This window comes from Bidens hawaiensis, unplaced genomic scaffold, assembly GCF_021521415.1.
Source record: "Bidens hawaiensis isolate Kalapana, Puna unplaced genomic scaffold, B.hawaiensis_p1.1 tig00020908_1, whole genome shotgun sequence".
NCBI lineage: Eukaryota > Viridiplantae > Streptophyta > Magnoliopsida > Asterales > Asteraceae > Bidens > Bidens hawaiensis.
In genome coordinates, this window is record NW_027493224.1 from 391563 (window position 1) to 404466 (window position 12904).

The 12904-nt window shown below is 35.4% G+C and overlaps 1 protein-coding gene across 1 annotated transcript; it reads left to right on the forward strand.

The window, feature by feature from the left end:
• The first annotated feature begins 10995 nt into the window (after positions 1 to 10995).
• Positions 10996 to 11691, forward strand: LOC143562087 (uncharacterized). Its single transcript, XM_077049997.1, has 2 exons — positions 10996 to 11140; positions 11273 to 11691. The coding sequence occupies exons 1-2, from the start codon at positions 10996 to 10998 to the stop codon at positions 11689 to 11691; spliced, it is 564 nt and encodes a 187-aa protein (XP_076906112.1).
• Positions 11692 to 12904: the final 1213 nt, after the last annotated feature.

Genomic DNA, 12904 nt, shown 5'->3' on the forward strand with positions numbered 1-12904 from the left:
TAATGTGTTTTGCTAGTTACTATTGTGCCTAAGATGTTTCTGATTATATGCTTAATTAGGAGACATGCAGGTATTAGTGGATATGATGTAGAGGAATTTGTTAATAATCATACCAAAGGTTTAGTGCCTTAAATTGAATTTACCTTTTTCAAGTTAAATATGATGAATTTAAGTTTTTGTCATTTGAATACATTTAGTCATCATTGCAAAATGTTAGTCGAGAGTGAAAGCTTTAATCTGCATAAGAGGGAAGTTAAACAGTTAAAAACAAAGGTTTGACCCGGAACCTTAAAAAAGGGTGCCTATGTTTACTTTGAGTAATATTATTTTCCTTCACTATGTGGATAGTTGCTTTGTTTTTTAGTGCAGTTTGGTTTCGACAGGTTTTGTTTAGCATATGTTTTATAAAGATAGGCATCGATACTGATTATTTTTTTGGATAAAATATATGAAAAAATAAAAAAAATAAAAAAAATAAAAAAAGCCAAACTAATCATCCCCGATGGTTTGGATTGTTTTTGCTTAAGATTGAAATCGAACAAACGAAATGGTTTCTATGTGCTTATAAACATTCAGTTTTGGTTATGTAACTAATCAATTTTCTATTTATTGTGTTTAACTAATCAATTTTCTATTTATTGTGTTTTGGGGTTTGGGCCATTTTTACCCAAACGGTAATTTAGCTTACCCTAACAATCATTTTTTCATAACAAGGAATTCATGGATTGGATCTTTATATGCACGTTAGCGTATCATGGAGGGCGAAGTGATGTATTTGAATAGTTGATTCGTTTTATTTTGGTTTTTGCAGCAATATCATCATGTTCCTGTTGTGGCTATGAACACGGTTAAGCATCCACAACGTGGTGATAGCCATTGACATATTGATCATTCCAGTATGGTTCAAATTTGATGTAATTTGATATGTATTAAAATGAGGAAAGTGTCGACTTCTGTGAATTTATATCTTAAATATTAAAAGGTGCACTGGTCGATGTTGATCATTTATTATGTTATTATCAGTTTGCCTTAGGAAACTTGGATGCGTCTATTAAGTAGTAAGTCAATACGAAAAGATTTCATGATTAATAGGTTTTTTCTTGCTCTCAACAAATCTTTTACATGGATATGGGCAAATTTTAGATGCATATGGGACAAGCGTTCTCACTATATCATCAATCAGGCGTATGCTTCTATGTGATTCTCTCCATTAGATAGGTTTGATAAATTCATGCTTTCATTGTTCATTATCATCAATTAATGATTTTTGCGTGTTGTGTGTTAAGGGTGGTTATGTGTTGTGTTATTTTTGTTTATATTCATGAGCTCTTGAACATTTGAGATTTACAACCAGAAATGCCAAAAAAAAAGAGAAAAAAAGCAACAAGCATAACACGCGGGGATAAAACTATAGTATAGTATATTATATAGTATAATATAGCATAGTGTAGTGTAATATAATATAATATAATATAATATAATATAATATAATATAAGGAGTATAATATAATATATATTATATTCTAATATTATAGTATAATATATATTATATTATTATAATACTAGATTTTATCCCCCGTATTACGGGGGTTGTTTTACATTATTCGTTTTTAATATTTATATATGTCTATTTGGATTTTAATTTTATTTATTGTAAGAAAGTTAATAATTAATATACTTAAGGTTTGATGATGAAATGGTTTCAGAAATAAATGATATGTTATAATCCAGTTTAAAAGCTATATGGGTTTGGTGATACCCGTTACCCATTTATTTTCTTTATTATAAAATTGTTTCTTAATTATAAATAATATTTTTTTAAAATAAAATAGAATATTAATTTTTAGTATATCCCTATTTTATAGGATTTTCATATCAAATATTTGATGAGATTAATCTATAATATAATAAGATGTTATAACCTGTTTTAAGAGCTATATGGGTTTGGTGAGACTTTTTCTTGATTATAAATAATATCTTTTTTTTTAAATAAAATAGAATATTAATTTTTAGTATATCCCTATTTTATAGGATTTTCATATCAAATATTTGATGAGATTAATTTTTAATATAATAAGATGTTATAACCTGTTTAAGAGCTATATGGGTTTGGTGAGACCTTTACCCGTGAATTCGAGTCAAATGCGTAAGAAACCTTAAATTACAAATAAAGCAATCTGATGGCTTGAGAGAATGGTTGTTTTACATTTTTTGTTTTTTAATATTTACTTTTTGGATTTTAATTTTCATTATTATAAGGAAGTTAATAATATACTTAAGTTTTGATGATAAAAGGGTTTCATAAAAAATGATATGTTATAACCCATTTAAAAGATATCTGGATTTGGTGACCCATGACCCGCTTATGTTTTTTTACTAAAAAATTGTTTATTAATTATAAATAATATCTTTTTATTTTTAAATTGGATATTAAATTTTAGTATATCCCTATTTTATAGGATTTTCCTATCAAATAATTGGTAAAATTAATTTTTAATTTAATGAGATGTTATAACTTGTTTAAGAGCTATCAAGTTTTGGTAAGACCCATACTCATGAATTTGGTTTAAATCAATGAGAGACTTCCATTTAAAAATCAATCAATCCGGTGGCTTCCATAAAAAAGGGGGAGCAACCACATCACGACACGTAGGATTTTAAGGTTTTCAATTATATATATTATAGATAGATAGATAGATAGATAGATAGATAGATAGATAGATATTATATTATATTATAATATAATATGGGGAGTATCTCAGTTTATGAGGGAGAATCATACTAAGAATGCTTTACGATATATAAACAACAAAGCAAACAAACTACATATGAAAAAGGACGAGGAATTAGGAAGATCAAAGATAAGATTTTGCAAAATCACTTAAATATTATGCATGTGCTAAGCTGAGAGAACGCAAAGCCAAGAACATGCATGTGATGAAATTTAGGGTGTTTTTACTTTTGAAATATATCCTGATCTAACTTTACAGCAGCAAATTTTATGGGTTAGGATTCATGTTTACAATAAATAAAAGGTTTATGAAAAAGTGATTTCATGGTCACTTTTGGGATAAGGTTGTCCATCTCTTTGAAAGAATATGAACACATGCATGTTGGTTAACAATTTCAAAGCACGCTGAATGTTTGGTGCATTGGAGATATGATGGATAATAAATCAAAGCTGGTGGAATATGATGGAGGTCAATAAATTAGAGGAGACAACATTGGTTGTCACACTTCCTTTTCAACTTAATAATATTTGATACATATCTTAAAGTAGGTTTCAAGTGCTATTTTTTGGCATTTGTGTCCTGCTTTTTACAAATTGAATTTTAAATTTTGGTTCTAATATACGCTTATTATAAAGTTTAGTTTATGTATTAGGGTTAGGTAAAATAATGTGGATTATGTATTATTTTATTTTTTTCTCCAGTTCAAAAGTGTGTTCTTTGACTAGTTTCATAAAATAAAAATCATTTACTAAATATGAAACCCATGAGAATTAAGTTCTATCAGGGTTTGATTAATTAGTGAAAAATAACGCTTTTATATATATGCTAGTTAATTTCTGTTGGATACAAAAAATCCGATTGCGTAGTTATATACATAATCTGACATTCACATACTGACATTGCACTAATTAAAGTTAGAATCATAGTTTCATGTCGAATTTCTTCTTTTGTGAAGGAAGAAGTTTTGCATATCCTTTTGGATCTTTGATCATGAAGTGGTTTGTGGTTTTATGTTCTTGGTGCCTAGTTAACTACCTTGGGAGTTGGGATGACAAACCAGGTCATGTGTAACCTTTAAATAACTAAATTTCGTTTAGTTTATGCTAAAAAACAACGCATTCTTGCTCGATCTTGGGTGTATCTTACGTTTGGTTTTTTTTTTTTTTTTTTGTTATGGCAACACCAAGGTGGTGAACTATGAACATGATGGTGCCTTGTGTTTGTTAAGCTACTTTCATATTAGTACATTTTTAGAAACTATGTTACTAACGTTGCTGGCCCTTTTTTTTTACCGTAAAGGAGCTCTCGGCTTCTAGAAGTATTGATAACCTCCGCTCCCTCGAAGTCAAAAGAATATATATGTAACAGCCCAGCTACCGCCATACCATAATATTGTCCGCCTTGTTCGGGACGTACAACCATCACCTCACGGATTTGTTTTTGGTTGCGCAGGTGAACACTTCCTAGGTGGTCACCTATATTGATACTACTCCCACCTGAGCACGCTTAATAGCGGAGTTCTCCTCTCATCCACTATCAATAAGCGCCCACAATGCATTATGATGGGGAATGTATCCACCTCATTATAAAAAGGCTTAATTCTCCTCCCCAATCGATGTGGGATGTCACAATCCACCCCCCTTAGGGTGTCTAGCGTCCTCGCGGGACCTGGACCACATGTCCGGCCTGGCTTGTGACATTATGACATCCCATATCGATTGGCATTTTGAGTTCCAAGCAATTGGATTGGGACCAAGGTACACAATATAACATGTGGTGCTTCGGTAAGTGGCTTTATCACTTGCCCAATTACCATCAGATAAGGCATGGAGATGAAGGGGGACTTATTTTTAAAAAATAGCCCGTTATGTAATGTGCCATGAAGATACCGGAGCAACCGTTTAAGGCTGCCCAATGAAGATTAGTGGGGGAATGCATAAAATGGGAAAGTTTGTTGACCGTAAATGCGATGTCAGGTCGGGTTAAAGAGAGTTATTGGAGAGCACAAACAAAACACGATACTCAGTTGGTGATTCGACGGGTGTACCGTCGGTTGGTGTAAGGGGATCCGAGAATGAAATTGGTTGGGACTCCGACTTGCAAACACTCATATTGGCTCGATTTAACAAATCAAGAACGTACCTAGATTGGGAGAGAAAGAGACCGTTAGTGTGAGGGAGGACCTCAACACCAAGAAAGTAGGAGAGAGGACCAAGGTCTTTAAGAGAAAACCGAGTGGCAAGGGACGAGATAAAATTATTTACGAGAGTGGAATTTGGACACGCAAGAATTATATTACCTATGTAGACGATGAGAAAAATTGGGGAGGTGGTGCTGTAATTAACAAAAAGGGAAGAATCTGAAATAGTAAGTTTGAAACCCATGGAAAGAAGTTAGGTTTTACTTCGTCATGCCAAGCACGTGATGCTTGGTGAAGACCATAAATGGCTTTGTGTAGTTTACACATATGATTTGGAAGTGATGGGTCGGTAAAACATGCGGGTTGAGCCAAAAAGACATCTTCTGTTAACATGGATTGAAGAAATGCATTATTAATGTCAATCTAGCGCAGACACAAATTTGAGATGTGACAAGGGAGAAAACGAGACGTAGAGTAGTGGGTTTAATGACGGTGCTGAAAGTTGTTTCTACATAATCCAAGTTAGGGCGTTGATTAAAATCTTTGGCCAGGAGAAGATATGACATTTGAGACAAAACCAGGTACACCTCAGTACACATTCATCGATTAAACAATTAACCGCTTATTACGTAATGAACGAAAAATTAACCGAACAGGTCTGGTTATGACCCAGATATCCCGGGGGGCCATCTATAAGTGATATACGTTATAAGCCAGCGTATTAATATTATGGCCTTAGTACGATAGCAAACCAATTAAACGAAAACAGAGTTATGGATTTAAATGCGAAAGATAATTACAAAACAAGCATTGTATCATCCGTTAATCCAAACAAGATTTACAAAAACTTAGTAGGAATGTTTTAAGCAATTCGTGAAAATATTTTCGATTTTTACAAATAAATAGTATGTTTTTATAAATTTACACAAAAATAGCCGAAAAACACTTGTTTCGCACTGTTTGTTGTAGCCGATATATTTTTCGTGTCATAAGCCGAACCCAAGATAAATTTTTGGCCATAAACACGGATTATAGGGTTTAAACGTCGTTTTTACGGTCAAAAGTTTGGTTTAATACCCTAGCCGAAACCCTAAGTTCTGAGGCTTCCGTATTGATGAAACATGCTTGGTTTATGATATAGGACCTGTACTTAACTTATATAGAAACACGAGAGCCCAGAAATTGGATTAGGAGAGCGAAAATAGGCGAAAACCGTAAAGGAAATGCCGAATTGCTCGACTTGGCTGTTTAAGATTCGATTGTGATGTGCATAGTGTTAGGTTATAAAATTTTTTAGGGTCATCAGGGTCCATATGAGTGAGTCCCTGTTCAAATTTGGTAATTTTTCGACCATCCAATAATATTTGGCAAATTTATTACCGAATTGGAATGTTTATTTGAGAAAAATAACTAAAATGCTTGAAAAATTATGAACTTTTGTGGGGAACTAAGATTTGATATAATATAATTACATATGAAATATGGGGTCATTTGGAAAAGCCTAGCTATGTTTTGTGGATTCGCGTTTATTCGAGTTTTCATAGTTGTTTTTGGCTCGAAAAGTGTATTGGGCAAGGTTATTAGCATCTGGAATTTCAATAGGTTTTTTTGGGAATTATTTGATCACTTAGGAATTTTGTGGATTTTTTTGGAAAACGTTTGGTATAAACGGACAATTTTCAAGCTAAATATAGCATATAAAATGATTTTTTATAAAATGATAAATCAATAAATAATTTCAGAATTTTTTTATAAAAATATAAATATTTTAACTGATAAGTGACTAAATTTTCATAATTTAATGATATGCGGATAATTAATTATGCTAATTTAAAGATTAAACCAATTCAATTCTGATAAAAACCAACGAGTTCGGGATTAACGAACCTGTTGGAATATCAGAACATCAAGAGGGACTGATATCAAGAGGGGTCAAAAACCATATTTTTGGATTAATTTGGTAAAACCGAACTTTTTGTGAGAAATCTAGACAACTGAATAAACGGAAACGAGCTCCGCAGCGAATCTAGACACCTAATATGTGATCTTTCTTTATAACTTAATCATTTTATCAACCAACACATTTACCCAAGTTTACATCCCCATAACTGTTCTCTAAACGCGTAAACGAACAAATTGGCACAGCTGGTGAAACGGGGAAACTAAGCCAAATTCGGTTTTAAATATTAGACATTGAACAACATCATAATCTAAGCCTACTGATACTTTCTGGATGTAACAGCTATACCCAGACTACCTATACAGGCCAGTTTAGTATAATGATTATAATAATATTAAAATTTTAATATTATTATAATATTGATTATAGGAACTATTGATAAGGAATCGAACAAACCACGAGCTGACGTTGTGCTGATTATCTACTAAACCGTGAGTTTCTGAACTATTTTACAAACTTTTGGGGTGAAAAGCATGTTTGCTTATATCTATATACATACCTGAAACTATTTTACAAACTTTCGGGTGAAAAGCATGTTTGCTTATATCTATATACATACCTGAAACGTGTATTGATGTGAATTATCTAAGTGCTAACGCATGAAAGTCCCCATTAACACAATGATTAACTTCGAGCCGGTGGCTTGTGAATAGTACTATTGGTTTGACAAACCCAAACAGAATCAGCACGGTTGCTGAGACTTTACCCTGTTTGCACATGACCATAATTATACAAACACGCTATGTAATGTTTGACATAGCTACTTGGGGCATGTTGTGGGCGGAAAGGGGGTCATAGTGATTGATTGTGCGTGAGAAATGGGTGCACGCAGAACGAATGAACAGTCAAGGCTTCACTGTAGCTTAGCATAATTACATCATTTAGATATATATTTATAATCATACTTACAAGTGTTGACTTGTGATTACACATAACTGTTTTCTTGAAACTCATGAAACTCACCAACTCTTGTAGTTGAACCATTTTAAACTGCTTTTTAGGTATTCCAAAGTTGGAATAATTTAATGATGTGCTACCCGTCGTGGAACATTATCGATGCTATGTGAATAGAAGCAAGTATATTAGTAGTAAGATTAAATAGTTCAGCGAACAAGTTTTGTTTGTATTACCTAGACTGTAAATCAAAGATAGAATAATGTAATGTAATACATTTTAAATTAGTTTGTAATGTAATACATTTTAAAAATGTGGTTGATACCAGATGTGTCTGTTTCATTCCCGTTTTACGTTTCCGTATTCACTAGTCGAGGTGTGACAAAAGTTGGTATCAGAGCCATTGGTTATAAAGAATTAGGTTATCCTTAGGGTACCTAAAATAAAAGTATAGGCTCGATTAATTCTGGGAAAATAAATAATAATTTAATATTATATACTAGTGAATGCCGGGATGAACTTGTGGGGCAAGTAAGCTATTGTGGTCCAAAACATAATAACATATTTGCTTGTACGAGGGAATTCGGGGAGAAATCGCGGAACGTACGGGTAGGTAAAAATGGAAACACATGTGTATAAAAGGTAATGCTGAGTATGCATATATATGTAACACGCATACGTGCTTATCTGGAACAAGGTGTATGAATACGTGTACGTACTGTATTATCGATAATGGTAATTCTTATTATAATGAATATTATATTCGATTATAATCAATATTATCAAATTTTAATAAAACTAATATTATATTTTATTATAATTAATATTAAATTTGGCCTAATTCATAAACCTCCCCTACACTAGTTAACACTAGTAATGATCGTTATTCTTATAACTAACCATTGTGCAGAGAAATGGCAAGGAGTAATGACTATGTACCGGAAAAGGAACTGGTGATATCTATTGAGGAGAAGGACCCGGAAGAGGATCCTGAAGAAGATCCGGAGGAGGAAGAGGATAAGATCATTGCTAGAAAGCTACCCAGTAACGAGCCTGACTTGTCTCGTTACAGATGCGACAGCTACCCACCCAGGTCACCACATAGAGGTCAAGACGAGGTTACCAGTCAGTATCGTTCACTCATTAGAGTAGCTAGATCACCTACTCCACCTATCCTCCTGTCCCCGACGAATTCAGTCACACGACGAGCCCGCCAGACCACTCGTATTCGGGTAACTCTGATCAACCCTACTTTATCCCCTATTAGATCCACTTATCATCAGGGAAAGCCTTCACGTGCTAGGACAAGTACTACACCCTCCCGTTCGTTGAACATACCTACCTCTAACCCTGACCTCCCGGATATAGGGAATAACTCTTGGATGGCTGTCCTAACTGACCGTGTGATAGACCACTCGATAGCCATATCTAACATTAATCAGGGGAGGAGAGATATGACCTAGTGCTTATTGACATTACAGCAGATGATATTGATCCTACAACTGTCAGACACCTACCAATGCTGGTGTTTGGATAGGGTGATAGCCCGATACAGAGCTGTTACTAGATGATTATGACATTAGTATTTTTGTGTTTGTGGTTAGTTCATCGTTTGTATAAATAGATATAGTGTGTTACGAATCTGTGTACGTAGTCTTTTGGCACTCCATGTACGTATGTAATAGTATGTTATGATGACATGGAGTATGATTTTGATGTATTATTACAAGCACTGTCCCTTATAGGGTTAAATCTAACCATCACATAGTGATAGATTTTGATACACACATGCAAGCACTAGCCTTTATAAGGCTTAGTCTATATATCTTTTGTTATCAATGTACAGAACAGTATGTGAAATACCAGTGTATTGTTTGAATTACTTGTACAATCCCTATTATGATTATTGCTACAATATTTTACATGCTAGAATTAGTATTAATTGGCTTATATATGATTATCATTATAGAATGGCCTCAAAGAAAGAAAACCCTATGACTGAGGCAGAAATAGCCGAGATAATTGCTCGGAAAATGTAGGAAGTGATTCCACTTATTGTAACACAAGTAACTGCCGGTGTAAATACAAACTTACAAACAAATCAACCACCAAACAATAATGTCCCTCTAACCAACACTAATACTGCCACAAATAATATTCCCCCACCTAATACAAATGTCACTCCCAATGCAAATAATCCCCCACTAGACACAAATACTATCCACAATAATAAACCCCCCCCCCCCCCCCGCCCCGCCCCGTAAATACGAACATCATGGGTAACAACTATCCTCCACCGAACCTGAACAATAACCATAACAGCCCTAATCCCCCGCGGAGAGAATATTCAATTAAAAATTTTATGGCCTGCAAACCGATAGACTTCCGGGGCACCGAAGGGCCAGACTTGATTAAATGGATTGAAAAGACCGAATCTGTCATCAACATTAGTAATTGCCCACCCTAATGCGTAGTCAAGTATGTTGCCTCCACGTTTACTGATCACACTTTGATGTGGTGGAACAATACAGTACAAATAAAAGGGCAGGATGCAGTCAACCGCATGACTTGGGCCAAACTCATGACGTTGATGCTAGAACATTTCTTCCCAAAGAACGAAATTCAAAGGTTAGAACATGAACTCCGGAGCCTGGAAATGAAGGAAGTGAATCATCTGGGATACACAAGCCGCTTCAATGAACTAGCTCGCCTGTACCCTGGTTAGTAACTCGTGAAGCTAAATGCATTGAACGTTATATTTGGGGTTTAGCCCTAGAAGTAAGGAGTTTGGTGAATTCTGTTGCTCACACATCTTTTTAGAATGTCGTGACTCATGCCGCCATTGTAACTTTTGACCTGGTAAGGAGTGGTGTGCTAATAATGGTCAGGGAGTCATCGGGTATGAAACGAACCAATTATGGACGGGATCACAAGGAAGACAAACAAATAAACGTGCACGCCCGACAATACAATATTATGTCATGAGCAGTTCTGAGGTGAAACGAGACAGGTATAAGGAACCCTGGCCAAACTGTGCTAAATGTAGCTTTCATCATGTAGGTGAGTGTAGACCGTTAGTGTGTCAGAAAGGTGGAAGAACTGGGCACAATGGCCCTAATTGCAGAGTCGGTATGGAAATTGTGAACTAACCAACCCAAACCACCCAACCTCGTCGTCCACAACCACCTAGACCGCAACCAATTCGTCAACAACCCAGCCAACAAAATCCAGCTCCAGTAACCCGTCGTGCTTGCTATGAATGTGGTAGCATGGAGCATTTTAAAAAGAACTGGCCCAAATTGTATCAAGGAGCAGCTGCTGGACAGTTGCAAGCATCGACTTCTGGTGCGCCTAGAGGGCGCGCATTTGTTATTGGGCCAGGAGAAGCACGACAAGACCCGAACGTAGTGGCAGGTACATTATTAGTTTTTGGTCAATTTGCTTCTGTATTATTTGATACGAGTGCTGATAGAAGCTTTCTTCCCAATAACTTTCTATCCCTGGGAAATATGTCGATTAGTGAACTAACAAATCCCTATGCTATAGAACTCGCTAACGGTAACTCTATATTCATTAATCGAATAGTCCAAAACTGTCCTATCATCCTAAATGACCACCAGTTCCTTATTGATCTACTCCCAGTAGAGTTAGGAAGCTTCGATGTAATTGTCATTATGGACTGGTTAGCGAAGTTTAAGGCGGAGATCGTGTGCAATGATAAGGTAGTTAAAATACCCCTTTCGGATGGTGAAACGATTATGATACAGAGAGAGAAGTCCGGTTCAATATTATCTCTCGTGTCTCATATCAAGGTGTTGAAGTGTTTACGACAAGGGTGTATGGCATTTCTTGCAAACGTAACTGTAAAGCACCCCAATGAAAAACATTCAGAAGATATCCCGGTAGTATGTGAATACTCCGATGTCTTTCCCGACGAATTACCTGGATTACCACCGACCCGATAGGTCGAATCCCGTATTAATCTAATTCCAGGATCAGCCCCCATTGCTAAGGCACCTTATTGATTGGCACCCTTTGAAATGCAATAATTGTCCATTCAATTACAAGAATTATTGGATAAGGGTTTCATACGTCCCAGCTATTCCTCTCGAGGAGCACCGATGTTATTCATGAAGAAGAAAGATGGAATTTTTAGCATGTGTATTGATTACCGGGAATTAAACAAAGTTACCATCAAAACCGATACCCTCTTCCACGATTAGACGATTTATTTAACCAACTTCAAGGGGCGAATTACTTCTCAAAAATCAACATCCGGCCCGGCTACCATCAAGTCAAAATCCAAGAGGAACATGTGTCTAAAACAGCATTTCGAACTCGTTATAGTCACTATGAATTCCTAGTCATGCCTTTTGGGTTGACTAATGCACCCGCAGTTTTCATGGATCTCAAGAACCAAGTTTGTAAGCCGTACCTCAACAAATTCGTTATCGTATTTATTTATGACATTCTAATATATTCGAAAACCAAGGAAGAACGCAAGAAGCACTTACGAACGAACATGGAGTTGTTGAGGCAGGAGAAGTTGTATGCCAAGTTGTCTAAATATGAATTTGGATAACAAGAGGTGCAATTTTTAGGGCACGTTGTTAATCTGCATGAAATTGATGTAGATCCAAGCAAAATCAAAGCGATTAAAAATTGGCAAGCCCCGAAGTCACCGAAAGAGATTCGCCAATTTTTGGGACTAGCTAGGTAATACTAGCGCTTTATTGCAAACTTTTCCAGTATAACCCAACCTTTAACCCTATTAACCAAAAAAGACCGAGTTTATGACTAGGGAGAAGAACAAAAAATGGCTTTCCAATTGTTGAAGCAGAAATTGTGTCAACCCCGATACTGAGTCTCCCAGAAGGGACTGACGACCTTGTAGTTTATTGTGATGCGTCCCGAAAGGGCTTAGGATGTGTACTTATGCAATGAAACAAGGTCGTAGCGTATGCTTCTCGACAGTTAAAGGTGCACAAGAAGAATTATACTACCAATGACTTAGAACTGGGTGCGGTTATTTTTGCACTTAAGCTCTGGAGACACTACTTGTATGGCCCCAAATGCAAAGTATACACTGACCACAAGAGCCTACAACAACATTTTTTATTAGAAAGAACTAAACATGAGGCAGAGAAGATGAGTAGAAATATTGAATGATTATGACTA